Source organism: Parasteatoda tepidariorum, chromosome 1 (assembly GCF_043381705.1).
Source record: "Parasteatoda tepidariorum isolate YZ-2023 chromosome 1, CAS_Ptep_4.0, whole genome shotgun sequence".
Classification (NCBI taxonomy): Eukaryota; Metazoa; Arthropoda; class Arachnida; order Araneae; family Theridiidae; genus Parasteatoda; species Parasteatoda tepidariorum.
This window is the reverse complement of record NC_092204.1, coordinates 3147051-3161095: the sequence shown is the minus strand read 5'-3', so window position 1 is coordinate 3161095 and position 14045 is coordinate 3147051. Positions and strand designations below refer to the sequence as shown.

Below are 14045 nucleotides of genomic sequence, written 5' to 3'. Positions count from 1 at the left end.
AGTTGCCAAACACTACTGGATTATTCAGTAAACTACTTGATATTATTCAGTAAACTACTTTGTAGCATGGATAGCAAAAAATTTAGTAGATTTTACGAAATAATATAAACTTCATGATAATTGTTGCATAATGTACTAAAAACTTTACACCTAGGGAATTTTACAGTCATCAAAATAGAAAAAACTAATATTTTCAAGTGCCGACCAGGTGGCTAAGTGGTTAGTGTGTCTGACTGCGGGTTCGAATCCTGTTCAGGGCATGGATGTTTCTCTCTGTGTTCTATGTCCTTTCCTCTTTGTGTGAATATGACCCGCCCTATAAACGGGTTTGTGGTTGTGTGACGTGGGTGACACTGCTCCACCGCCGTGGCTTCGCCACAGGTGCCCACTCGATAACGAGAAGAGAGTAGCAGTTCTAGCATTTCTGTGGCCAATGGGATACAGGGTTCATGCTCTACTTTGGAAATAAAATTCAAGGACTTTTTAAGACTTATTATAAAATTCTCAAGGACTTAAATTTTAGTAAAAGATAGACTAAAATTTTACATTTTAAACTAAAATGTTTTGACGATAATGTGATTGGCATCAAGTCAAGAATAAAATTCATGATTCATAAAAACGTCAGATTTGAATTTTGCACAAGGCCTATTTTAAGTTAGGTATACAACCTCTGAATAAGCAAAAATTCGGGCAGGACGGGGGGAATGTTCTATATAATATTGTGATATCAATTAGATATTTAAAAACAACTCTGCCGGGAGACTTTTATTTAATATTTAAAGTGGCAGAAGCATTTAGACAGTGAAATTTAAATTGTTCTTAAATATAATTTTGAAATTTTGACCACTTTTCTATTTAAGAAAATTAATCAATTATTGGATGTTGCGGCTTAATTATCATTTTAAATTTATTACGGGTCAACCATTTTAAATTGAATCAGTTGCCAGCTTTCACCTCAATATCTTCTGATAGATTCTTACTAACAATTTTGGTCACTTTGACTGCTTTAATTAACCACTCATGCTTGAATTAATTTTTCTTTCAGTAGCATCGATCATACGCACTTGACATGGTCACATGAACACGAATCGTAATGAGTAGTTTTCAAATATAGTATAAATACGAAACTCGATGTTTGATATTACAACATCGAAGTTTGATATTGCAAAATGCGTGAATTGCGTGACATTGGATTTTAAACTTGCGGGAAAAATTATCGCGATATTGGGGTTTAAAAACGCTTAAGTACAAATCGCGACATTAGATTTTTAAATTGCTTTAATGGGAATTGCAAGTACAATTTTTGAATCACGCGAAAACGAATCGCAACACATAGCTTTTAAATCAGTGTAATACGAAGATCGATATTAAAATTGCCTGAATAAGAATCGAGATTTTGTCAGAATCTGGTGCAGTTCAAAATATTTAAAATTCCTAAAATCAGCCAAACATACATAAAATCCTAATATCAAACAGTACGTGTCATTATCCGAAAGGCGGGAAAGTCATTCTCTCACACTACGTGCGTCAAAAAGTTAAACACAGAAATGCTGGAAATAGGGTTGTTTTCCTGAGTTTTCGATACTTTTCAAGGTCATTTTGAATTCTTCAAGGATTTAATATCATTTTCAAGTACTGCTAGGGGCCCTTGAAAATCAAAATGAAATTCAAGTACTTTTCAATGTTTTTTCAAGGCTGCGGGAACTTTTTTTAAACCCCAAGTTCCCGCCATTAAAAAAAAAATTATATTCCAGTTATGATTGACATTAAATAAACTTGAAATGTTAAATATTATGTTTACTCATAATTTCGAATATTAATAGGTATTTAACTCATCAAAGATAGTTAAAAGATTTTAAATCAATTTAAAATAAAGAGTTCTTAATAAAAACAAACTGAACATTTTAGAACAACAAGTTTTGAACTGATTTCTATAAATGTTTCATTATGTATTAGTAATACTCATTTAAATATTCAAGCAAGCAAGTAATAATTAGTACAAAAATTCTATTTCAATAGTGATTTTTTTAGGAAACTTACTCAATAGAAAAACCAGGAGAATTTCAATTAAACTAGTAGACCAGGAGAAACTGGAAAAATCAAGTAGTAACAGAATAATTCACTAGTGTTTGGTAGCTATGTAATATTTTAGCAATTGTACCTCTCAAGCATTTTAATGCTACAAATTTCATAAGAAATCATATTGTTATCTTTAAATGACTAAGGGGGGAAAAATTTCAGTGAATTTATAATTTTTATAAATTCAAACACAATATCTATGATTACATACATTTCTTTTATATCTGATTTACATAAATATTTTAAGCGTTACAACAATTGCATATTTCTTTTGCGAAAAGAGGTACTTACTTCATTTTTAGGAACATCTTCAAGGTGCATTTTTTTAGAACAACTGCAAAGAAATAATTACATTAAAACCAAAATAAGAAACAGAAAACAAGAGGATTTGTTCATTTTATTATTCACAAAATAATTATTTTTTATTCAAAGCAGGGTTGGTATTCCTTCTCAGTTCTGGAAGGAGGAACCAAAGCGACCAATTTCTTCCAGAAGACTGGAAGAATATGGTCGCTGATTGGAAATATTTCTGATTAAAAAATCAAAAGAGTAATTTTATGTGTGTTCATCTTCACGTTGCATTTCATTCTGCAGTGGAAAAACTATAACAGGGTGGGTAGCCAAATCTTTAACAAAAAATTAGTACTTTTTAAGCACTCAAAAATATTTTAATGCACAATATGCATTAACAAAATGCAAACTAATTTTCAAGACCTTACATGATCATGATAAAATAACTAGTTTCTGACAAAGAGCTCTTCTTGATTATATTAGCCATTATAAAATGATCAAGAGATTTTTCAGTTCAATATCGGAGGGCGGAAAATGAAGTCGGAAATTGAGAATATGTCGCAAAATGCAGCAGAGTAGCACATGAGAGTGCAAGAATCTCACATAACCCATCTCAGTATATATGTACACACAGGTCTCAAGTATTTCATCAAACATGTAAAATGATTTGCCCTTTCATACGCTATGGGCCGATGGTATGCTGAAATAGATTTTCCTTGAATGAACCGTGAAAACATTGAATATAACAATGTGAAAAGCACACTTTTGCATAATACATAGCAAAAATCAACATGGTAAAGAAAAAAATCTAATTTTTGAAAAGGGAAAATTAAGCACTCTTGAAAAACACCCAATGAAAAAGCACCTTTAAGGGCTTTCAAATAACGGAAATATAAGCACTTTATAAAAATGCATGCATCTTGTATAAAAGTTAGAAACTTACAAACATGAAGATGGTATAAGAATAATTTACAGAGGATAACCATAAAATAAAAATATTTTTAAATTCAATAATCAGTATGAGAATTAGTAACCATTAAAATGGTAGTAACAAATACTATGCAGATGACAGGGATGCTACCAAGTTAAAATTTGACATGCTGAAAGGACTACTTTTATTTATGAATGTAACAAGAATTCTTTTTTTGAAATTCCAATTTATTTTAAAATTATAGTTATTTTAATTTTTTTAATGAATTTATAACTTATTCTTTACTTTAACAACAATTATTTATAATTTTTCTGCAAAGTAAAATAGATTTTACTTATCTCTTAAGAGTTTTATTTAACAGATGCTCGCCCTTCTTTCTTGAGGTTTAAAGTTAAAATAGGAATGAATTGCCATAAAATCTCCCAAGTATAGTGTATCATTTGTTATTTTTCAACCCATTTAACAAAAAGCCGCCTTTGACAGCATATTGGTTTATAAATTGCATGTCATCTCATACTCAATGAAAGTGTAACAATATTTTTTTTTTTTCAAATTGAATAAATTATACATAAAAAGTACCAAGATTAAACTTCTGATACTGCCTTATACTAACTTGTTATATAACTCCTTTTTCTAAAAAAAAAAAAAATTAACACCCGGTTTTTAATTTCAAATTTTTTAAAAAAAGGGTGAGTTACAAAATATTGAAGTAAGTGTAAATGACACCAAAAGTTATTTTAAAAAAATTATTAGAACTGCTTGTTTTTTTTAACTGAGTTATTTTTCTTCCTTTAAAAATTTGCAAATGTTCAATCCTATGAAAGGCAGACACAAAATCTAATATTCAAAATGATTTAATTTTATGCAAATATATTGGTAAGTTAACAGGCAAAAGAATTAAATGCCTAGAACACTGATTTTTATATAAAAATTTCTATAATAATCATAAATTTCTGTCTAAATAGTACTGAGACACGTGGTTCTTCGTTTGTAAAATATCTATTTTGCAACTTTTTTAAAAACCTTTTCAATAATTTCATTCATAGTAAAAAAAAAAAAATAGCCACAACAGTTTATAATCTCATACGAGTCATCTAATGTGTGATAGTGTAGTCTAGTAAATTTGTTATGGAAAAGGTTCTTTTTTTTGTTGTTGTTAAAACTAAAATTTTTGATACATAATTATGCATCATCTCAACCATTCTAAATTCATGTCCATTTTTCTGCCATATCTGTTGCAGCATATTTTTATTTTTCAATTGAAATGCTTTTAACCGAAAGCGAATGGTTTGCATTATTTTAAATTCACAAGTAAATAAGTAACTACACAGAAAAATTTGTGAAGGTTTCTTAATATTAAAAACTAGGGAAAAAAGTTACCTGATGATGTCTGCCATACATAGAAATGACCAAATATGATAATCGCCCGAATGGTGAAATTGTATTTCGAAACGTAAAATTTTAAAAACTAAAGGAAATGTAAGTAATGCTGCTACAGGGTGGACAGCCAAATCTTTCAACAAAAAATAAGCACCTTTTAAGCACACATAAAATATTTTTAAGTACTTTATACATTAACAAAATACAAAATAATTTTCAAAGACATTACATGATCATGATAAAATAACTAGTTTCTGACAAAGAACTCTTTTCTTGATAATATTAGCCATTATAAAATGATTGTGAGATTTTTGGTTCAATATCAGAGGGTGGAAAATGATGCCTGAAATTGAGCATATATTGCAAAATGCGATAGAGTTTCACATGAGAGTGCAATAATCTCACCGAACCCAGTTTAGTAGACGCACATGCAGACTCACATGCATTTCATTAAACATGTAAAATGATTGGCAATTTCAAGCAATAACGAAAGACGGTACGCCAGAATAGATTGTGGTTGAATGAACTGTGAAAAGGCTGAAGAGGACAATGTGAAAACTACGCTTTTGCATGACACATAGCAATGCATGATTCTGCACGCTTTTGCATGACAAAATCGACACGGTAAAGAAAGAAAAAAATCTGATTTTCGAAAAGGGAAAATTAAGAATTTTTAAAAACACCTAATAAAAAAAAGCACCTTTATGCACTTTTTGAAAATGCTACGCATCACGTCCTAGGAAATAAACATTGAATGAGTGAAATAGAAAACTATACTATCACAGTTAATGAATTAAAAGCATCATGAAATAGTAATAAAGTTTGTTCAGGTATATTAAAATTGAGATGAATTACCGTGAAATTTTGGATAATCTCTCGACTTCTTGATTGTAGTGGGATTCCAAATCATTTAATCGAACCGTTACACCACAAATGGGACAACATCCATCAAAATCTTTCTTTCTTTTACTGTCTAAAGGAAAACACAAAAGGAGACAATTTTTATTTATTATGCTTCCAACATATAAAAACATCAATACCATATTAAACAAAGAATAAAATATGTTTTGACATTAAAAGTTGTTGTCAGTATTAAACAAAGAATGAAAAGTAAAACGCAATTAAACTATAATGATAATTAGAATCTAAATGTTTTAATGTTGGTGCAACAGATTACGATATGGAAATATCCCCTATAATTGTAATAATACAATATAATTGGTAGATACCAAGTACAATTACAAAAACTAAAGCATTGAAGTATATAGTTATATACAGCAATAAATTTATAAAATAGTCTAAAACTATGCGAAAATTCTTAAAAAATTAAAAATCTCATATTATAATAATTAGTAAGCTTTTAAATCAATGATTTATTTAAAAAACAAACATTTGATTAAAAAAATCAGCTTATTTAAATCATGATGTAAGTTTAGAATTTAAAATCAAGCCAAAAATAATTTTTTCAAATNCTTATATATATATATATATATTTGCAAAATAAAGAATTTTTAAAAACCTAAGACAGGAGTCTGTCTAGGATTTTTTAAGTGGTACCTATTTTGGGAAAATTTAGATATAATTTGTGAAAATTAAAAATTATGTTAACAAATCAACACAAAAATATGGTAAAATAAGAAAACATTTTCAAAAATTGCCACTACAAATAAAAATTATTTATGACTGGTAAATTTCGATATATATTTTCCCCATATGTTAAAAAACAATTTTGTTATTGTAAAATTTTGAGCTTAAAGCTGTATCCAAAATTAAAAATCCATAAAAATCATTGTCCATAGTTAAATTTCAACTAGAATTTAATAGAAACATACATTTAACAGTACTAGGCACTAAAAGTTATTTTCATTATGAGAACATTTTCGACAGGGCCATACAGAAAAAAGTTTCACATAGGTAAAAAAAATAAAGGTTTATTAGAAGAAATTTAGAATAATGTTTAAAATAATAGTTTGAATTTTGACTTTCTGTGAACTTTACAGAAGGAGAGCCACAATATTTCATTTTAAAAAAACTCGACGAAAAAAAAAGCTAGCTATAATAAGGTGCAAGCGACCGGTTAAGCTTACCACATTGCATTATCTGACCAAACATATGAAACCTATTCCTCGCATGGGTGGAATCTATTGCAAATCGGAATGCAAAATTAACTCCAGGTTTATTGTTTTTACAGGAATAAAACAATAAAATTTTAAAAGAAAGGGGGTGGGAGAATTTTAGGCTTTTTTAAAAGTATTTTGTGAAACTACAGTTTTTCCTCAAGAATTCGTAAAAGTACTGCTAAACGGTAGCAAAGTGCGTAGTCAAATCTTTCAACAAAAAATAGCACATTCTATGTACTTTCAAAGCACTCAAAAAATATTTTTAAGCGCTATATACATTAACAAAATGCAACATAATTTTCAAACACTTTACATGATCATGATAAAATACCTAGTTTCTGTTTTCGGTTCGATATCAGTGGGTGGAAAATGAAATTGAGAATATCTTGCAAAATGCAGCAGAGTTGCACATAATAGTGCTAAAATATCACCGACTGCTGCTCAGAAAATCCACACCTGGACGCCATAAAAAGATCGAAAGATTTTTCGGTTCGATATCAGCGGGTGGAAAATGAAATTGAGAATATCTTGCAAAATGCAGCAGAGTTGCACATAATAGTGCTAAAATATCACCGACTGCTGCTCAGAAAATCCACACCTGGACGCGCAAGTATTTATTTAATCAAACATGTAAAATGATTAGCGCTTTTATACGCTATGGATCGACGGTAGGTCAAAATGGATGGTGGTTGAATGAATTGTGAAAACGTTGAAGAGAACAATGTGGAAAGCACGAAAGTCGATTTGCATCATACATTGCGAAAATCGACACTGCGAAGAAAAAAAAATCACATTTTCAAAAAGGGAAAACTAAGCACTTTTTAAAAACACCTAATGAGAAAAGCACCTTTAAGGACTTTTAAAAAACAAAAATTAAAAAGAAGCACTTTTTAAAAATACTACGCACCATGGGTGGTAAAGTTGCCCTGGACAAACCCCTGTAAACAATAAAAAAAACTTACTTCTTCGACTGGACCTCTTAGTGTCATCCAGCACTTCACTTGAATCAGTACATTGTTGATACTCATGATGTGCAGAACTTTCTTCATTTTCTGATGGGAGTTTAATTTCATTTTCTAAAATAGGGGTTGTCTTGTCTGTCCTATCAGGCACAAAATAATTTTCAGGTTGTTCAAAACTTTCTTGCATTTGTTTTGGCGCATTCTTTTCTTCATTCGTGGGAGAATGAGGAATATCTCTTTCAAAATTATTTTCATTCATGAATGATTCAGAATGAAAACAGAGATGTGCAGTATTTGTGTCCATAGGAAAATCAGGCTGTTTAGGGTCAGAAAATGTAAAGGAGGATTTGTTTTCAAAAAACTTACAGTTTTGTACTAAAGAGTCTATATTGCAAATAGTTTTAATTTCAAATATAAGTTCACTTTTTTCATTCAACTCTTTTGCACCTTTGTTGTCTGAATGAGAGGATTCTGATTTCTGAAAAACATTTCTTTATAAAGCAATGTAAGCAAAATAATAAATTCTAAATAGGGTCTCATTAAAATTTAAAAATGCTGAAATTGCAATTTTATTTAATGAAAGAGGTAAAATCAGGGTTGCAAAAAACCCACTCTAGGGTGAGTTTTTCTAAAATTGATTAATTTTTTGTCTTCTGTTATATTAAAGAGCTATTCTAATGAAAGATATATGTAGTTTAGCCTAAAAAAATGAACCTATGGTGAAAAAACTGTGTTTGGAGACTGGAGAGTCACCTTGCTGGCCAGATTTGACTGTATGGCCATTGACTAGTCAATGCCTTTGATTCGTTTTCTATGAAGAAAAAAAATAAAATAATTCCTCAGATATTTTTTTAAGATTAAAATATAAATAAAAAGTAATCCTGTGTTAAATTAGGTTTCAAATGTGTGATGTATGTGAGTACATATAACATTTTGTATCGTGATGTCAGAAGAAACTTTTTGACAGACTTTTGCTCCAATATATTTGTATCAATTATTAATTACACTTTAATTACTTACTCATATGTTAAGTCAATTCATAAAATTAAACTTAATTATTATTATTAATATAAGCTTTTTTAAAATAAGGTACTTATCATTGCCCTCTCATTTGAAAAAAAAAAAAAAGAAAAAAACCCCAATGAAACCCACTCGGGTTAGGTTTTTCTAGAAAAACCCGGGTTTTTTGCAACCCTTAGTAAAATGCAAGTTATATTTCAGTTGACTGAAAACTGAATTGAAACATTTTGTGTAAAGAATAAACTATTACAAGAATATAAAAAATGAACACAGATGCTTTTTCTTACCCCCCCCTCCCCCTCCCTAGTGACACCTTGACATTGTCACAGAACTCTTGCACAACAATTTTTCTTTTGAAAAGCTTAAAAAAAAAAAAAATTACTTTTCTTTTCTACAGAAATTTACACCTTATATTTGAATCATGGATTTAGTTAATCACTTTTTGACGAGCTAAATTCATGCCGTAAATCAATGTAATGCTTCGATTGTTTTTAGGCAGTTATTGATATTGTTTTTTTTTAAAGTGGTTTTTAAATATCTCAATATATTTCAAACAATATGGAAAATTTGAATCGTGCATTTGAGTATTTACTTTTTAAGGCAATCATTCTACCTAATTTTTGGCATATATTGCTATTGATTTCTTCATAGTTTTTAAATCCAATATTATTTATACGATATAATGTATCACAACCAAATCTCGAAATGAAACATGCATTTGAGGAGTTCGATTCGCTTGATTTCGCTGTCGACCCTTTTTTTTAGCAATTACTACTACTAAGGATGTCATGATTTCTAATTATTTTCTTTATTGTGATGATTATTTACAAAATGCAAAGGAGGAAATAATTTGTAAGTCCCCTCCCTAACAAAATGCAAGAATATCACCCATAACATTAGAATAAAAAATTACCATATGTTCAATTAAAATTTTTTTCGTAAACACAGCATTTATGTTATTTTAAAGTAGTAAAATATATATTTGTTACTAGCAAAAGAATCTTGTAGTAAGAAATTAGTGCTAAAGAGATTCGTTGCATACAGCTCTTCTGCCACACGGATAACAATTTAGTTGACTGATTAGTGAATTAAAACATTTTGCGTATAGAATAAACTATTACAAGAATAAAAATAAATGAACACAAATGTGTTTTCTTACCATCTTAAATTTCAGAATACAACTTTGAATGATTTTTTGAGAAAAGCAAAAAATAAAGTTCTCGAAAATGTAATGAGGGCCAGATTACCCACTAGGCCCCCTTAAAATGGATTTTTTAAAAACAAATTAAGAAAAACAATGATTTTTCAAATTTTTTCAGAATGTTATGATTATGTTTTAGTTCTAATTTAATAAAATAAAGTAAAATTTTATTTATTATTATTTATTTTAATTTGAAATATGCTTTCTTAAATGAAAAGATATATAAATACTTTTATAATAAATAAAATATATATGAGAAAAAAATTTAATCTAAGGGCCCCACATACGCTTAATCCGCCCCTGATCAGGGGCCTGTCTAGGTTTTTCTGAGAAATACCTATTCTGAGAGATACCTAATATTGATACAAAATTTAGACACAATTTGTGAAAATTAGAAGCCTATATTAAAAAATCAACACTAAAATATGGTAAAAAGGTGGATCTATCATTTCTTACGGGATACAAAAATAAAACTTATTTTGTATTATATTATATTAAGTATTTTGTGTTTCCTAAAGTTGAAGGTACTGCTAAACTGTAGTAAATTTTGGCCTGGACAGACCCCTGGTAATAAATTGTTAGAAAATTTCAAAGAATATTATGGATCAAATAAAATTTAAAAAAATCTATAGAGAGTCTCTTCCTTTAAGTACAAAAAGCTTGATTTTTATAGATGTTAGAATTTCTTAAGACTTTTTATACAAAACTAATTTTTATATCAATACATTAAAATTCAATGCAATTTTTTTTTTTAAATTATAAAATTTTTTTTTTTTTTTTATATATTCTAATTTTTTAAAAAAAATATTCTATTAAAGGTGATAATCAATTCCCAAATTTTGTACAAATCATCAGAAAATTTAAATTCTCATGAAATGTAAAAAAAAAAAATTTCTGTAAAATGATTAAACTAGCTAAACTAATATCAATTCCTCTTAACAAATGACTCTTGGACCATGGTATTGGAAAAGTTTTGAGGGCACTAGTAAATAAATAAATGTTTTCAAATAGTGTGCCTATTATTTTCCGCTATCTTAGCGTTATAGACAAATATAAACATAATAAACAACATTTATAACTCGATAAATATATGAATTGGCATGAAACACGATACCAATTGTTTATAAAAATGAAATTAGCTATGATTAACTAAAATACGAAGATATTTTAGATGGAAGCTGTATACATTGTCAAACGAAACAGCGCGAATTATCCGATTCAATCAAATCTCATCCCATAACAGATGAATAATATAACAATTATTTTAATGATAATAAATGATTGGATACTAAATTGGAATTTATTACTGTTATTAGTTCAATGAAAAGATGGAAATTAAAAGAAAACTTACTCTGTCGTCTGCTAGTACAGAAGTAATTGCTATCTCCTCATCCATAATATAAAGATTTTAAAAAAATCATTTAAATGCATGAAAAAAATTAAACGAGACAGAAATTTCAATTAAAAAAGTATGGATTACTTTTTTAAATGCATTTGTTTAATACAAATGCCATTACTTTTCAATCTTTATAAGTTATTTAGTTGCAAGATCACAGAAAATGTATTGTATTCAAAACAACGAAAGGGATGATGGGAAAAAAACACAAAATAATATATTTTGTTCCATGGCGCCATCTACATTGTTTTTATTGACTTATAATGATTCTTTTTGAAAAGGTATATTATTTTATGCAATCAGTACTTTAACAGCAAATAATTTTATGCAATCAAAATTGACAGCAAAATTATTTTTCTAAAATATTTGTTGAAGAAAATATCGACAACAGCTAGTTAGAAAGTTGATAACCTGGGCGTGTTGAGGTCATGGGCGAAACTATAAAACTTTTTTATCATGGTTAATTAAGTCAGTTATTTTTTTCTTTTTTCTTTTATCAAACTAAAAACATGAATGAATAGAAAAGACAGAGAACCAACTTATCAAATGGAAACTAAATTAATTTAGATCAGAAAAAATTTTCGAAAATAAATTAATCCTGGCAGAACTAGTCTTTATTCTTTATTGTCGAGCAGATATTTAATAAATTTTAAAATTATTTGTATTGAAATAAATGTTCATAAAATTAAATGGGTGTAAAGGAATCATATTTATTGATAATAAAATAGAACTTATTTTACTTATTACAATGTGCACATTAAAATATGAAAATGATATGAAATTAAAATTAAGAAATTATAATTTAATTTGCATTCTTATCCACATTTAAGCTCCGAAAAAAAAAAGACATAATATTTCGTTTTTGAATTTATTACAAATTATTTCTCGATGCTATGAATAAAACATTTATTATCAATGAGATTTTATATCAATTGAACTAACAAAACTTAAGTATAATATTTAATAAGCTTTAGAAAATATTTTTTAATACATATTTTTTAGAAAAATCTATGATTTAAAAATAAATAATTATGTGATTTTTCAACGTGTGATCAACGATTTTTTTAAATTAAATATTTTCAAATCATGCCAACCAAGCTTTTTATTCTTCTCGATATTTTTCGCAGCAATTCATAAGAATTACCCCTCCCTCCCCCACTCACAAAACGGCAATAATTGAAATCTTTGATACAATTAAATTCTGTGACACAAAAGTTGAAAGTGGACAAAAAGTAATATAGGATGTTATTTTAAAAAATACCCTCTTGACCATTACCATTAAAAAACATACATTAAAACCATACATTAAAACCATACTTGACCATACATTAAATACCATTTAAAAAATACCCTCTATGGTCAAAACATGGCTGCCGAATATAATTTTTATAGGCCAATTAAGGGGGTCTCAGTGTGCCCCTAAATGTATATAGCGAAGATGAAAGGAGAGAGCTCTTAAAGGGAAACTGTGGTAGGCTTCACGTATCACCGTGAACTGGGTGGTTGGCTACCAGACAAGCAAGTTTGCTGCAGGAGGGAGGGGTCCAGGGTTCGATTCCCAGGGACGTACACTTTATCAAAAATTTTACCTTTTTTTTTCTTTTTGTGTTTATTTTACATTAAATTATTTTTTTAAAGTGTTTTTCGATATTCTGGAGGGGCTTGCATGAAGGAAATAATTTTTTTTTACTGGGAAAATGGGAAAAACTGGAAAAATCCTGAAAAATCTGTTCATTTGCTCTTTTTTGACTCGCTTTGTAACATTTTGAATATTCTAGCATGCAAGGGGTGTTTTCTGTGTGCGAAATCCTGCAAAGAAAACGAAATGGAATAATAATAAAAAAAATAATAATAAAAATAAAAAGGCGCGAGTAAGGTTGGAATTTCGAGATCCCCTAGCTCCCTTTAATATGAAGGTATAATTTTCAAACTCGGACACTAAGTAGGGGTCTATGGTCCAAACAAAGCTGCCGAAGAAAATTTTTATAGGCCAATTAGGGGGGTCTCAGTGGGTCCCTAAATGTATATTGAGAAGATGAAAGGAGAGAGCTCTTAAAGGTAAGCTGTGGTAGGCTTCACGTATCACAGTGGACTGGGTGGTTGTATACCAGACAAGCAAGTTTGCTGCAGGCGGGAGGGGTCATGGGTTCGAATCCCGGTGACGTACGCTTTTTAAAAAAAATTTCTTTTTTTTTCTTCTTCTGTTTATTTTACATTAAATTATTTTTTTAATGTGTTTTTCGATATTCTGGAGGGTCCTGCATGAAAGGAAATAATTTTTTTTATTAGGAAAATTGGAAAAAACTGGAAAAATCCAGGAAAATCTGTTCATTTGCTCTTTTTTGACTCGCTTTGTAACATTTTGGATATTCTAGCGTGCAAGGGGGGTTTTCGGTGTGTGAAATCCAGCAAACAAAGCGTAATGGAATATTAAAAAAAAACAGAATAAAAAAATAAAATGGCGCGAGTGAGGTTCAAATTTCGAGACCCCCTAGCTCCCTTTAATATGAAGGTATAATTTTCAAACTCGGACACTAAGTAGGGGTCTATGGTCCAAACAAAGCTGCTGAAGAAAATTATTATAGGCCAATTAGGGGGGACTCAGTCGGCCCCTAAATGTTTATTGCGAAGATGAAAGGAGAGAGCTTTTAAAGGGAAGCTGTGG

General features: G+C 29.0%; 1 protein-coding gene across 1 annotated transcript in view; it reads right to left on the bottom strand.

The window, feature by feature from the left end:
- LOC107451064 (E3 ubiquitin-protein ligase Rnf220) overlaps window positions 1–11576 on the bottom strand; it is a gene marked incomplete in the record, with an annotated part of 107051 nt that extends 95475 nt beyond the window's left edge. Inside the window, 4 exon segments of the mRNA XM_071186671.1 lie at window positions 2371–2413; window positions 5537–5654; window positions 7764–8241; window positions 11336–11576. Of these exon segments, the coding sequence (XP_071042772.1) occupies window positions 2371–2413; window positions 5537–5654; window positions 7764–8241; window positions 11336–11380 (684 nt within the window).
- Between the last annotated feature and the right edge of the window lie 2469 nt (window positions 11577–14045).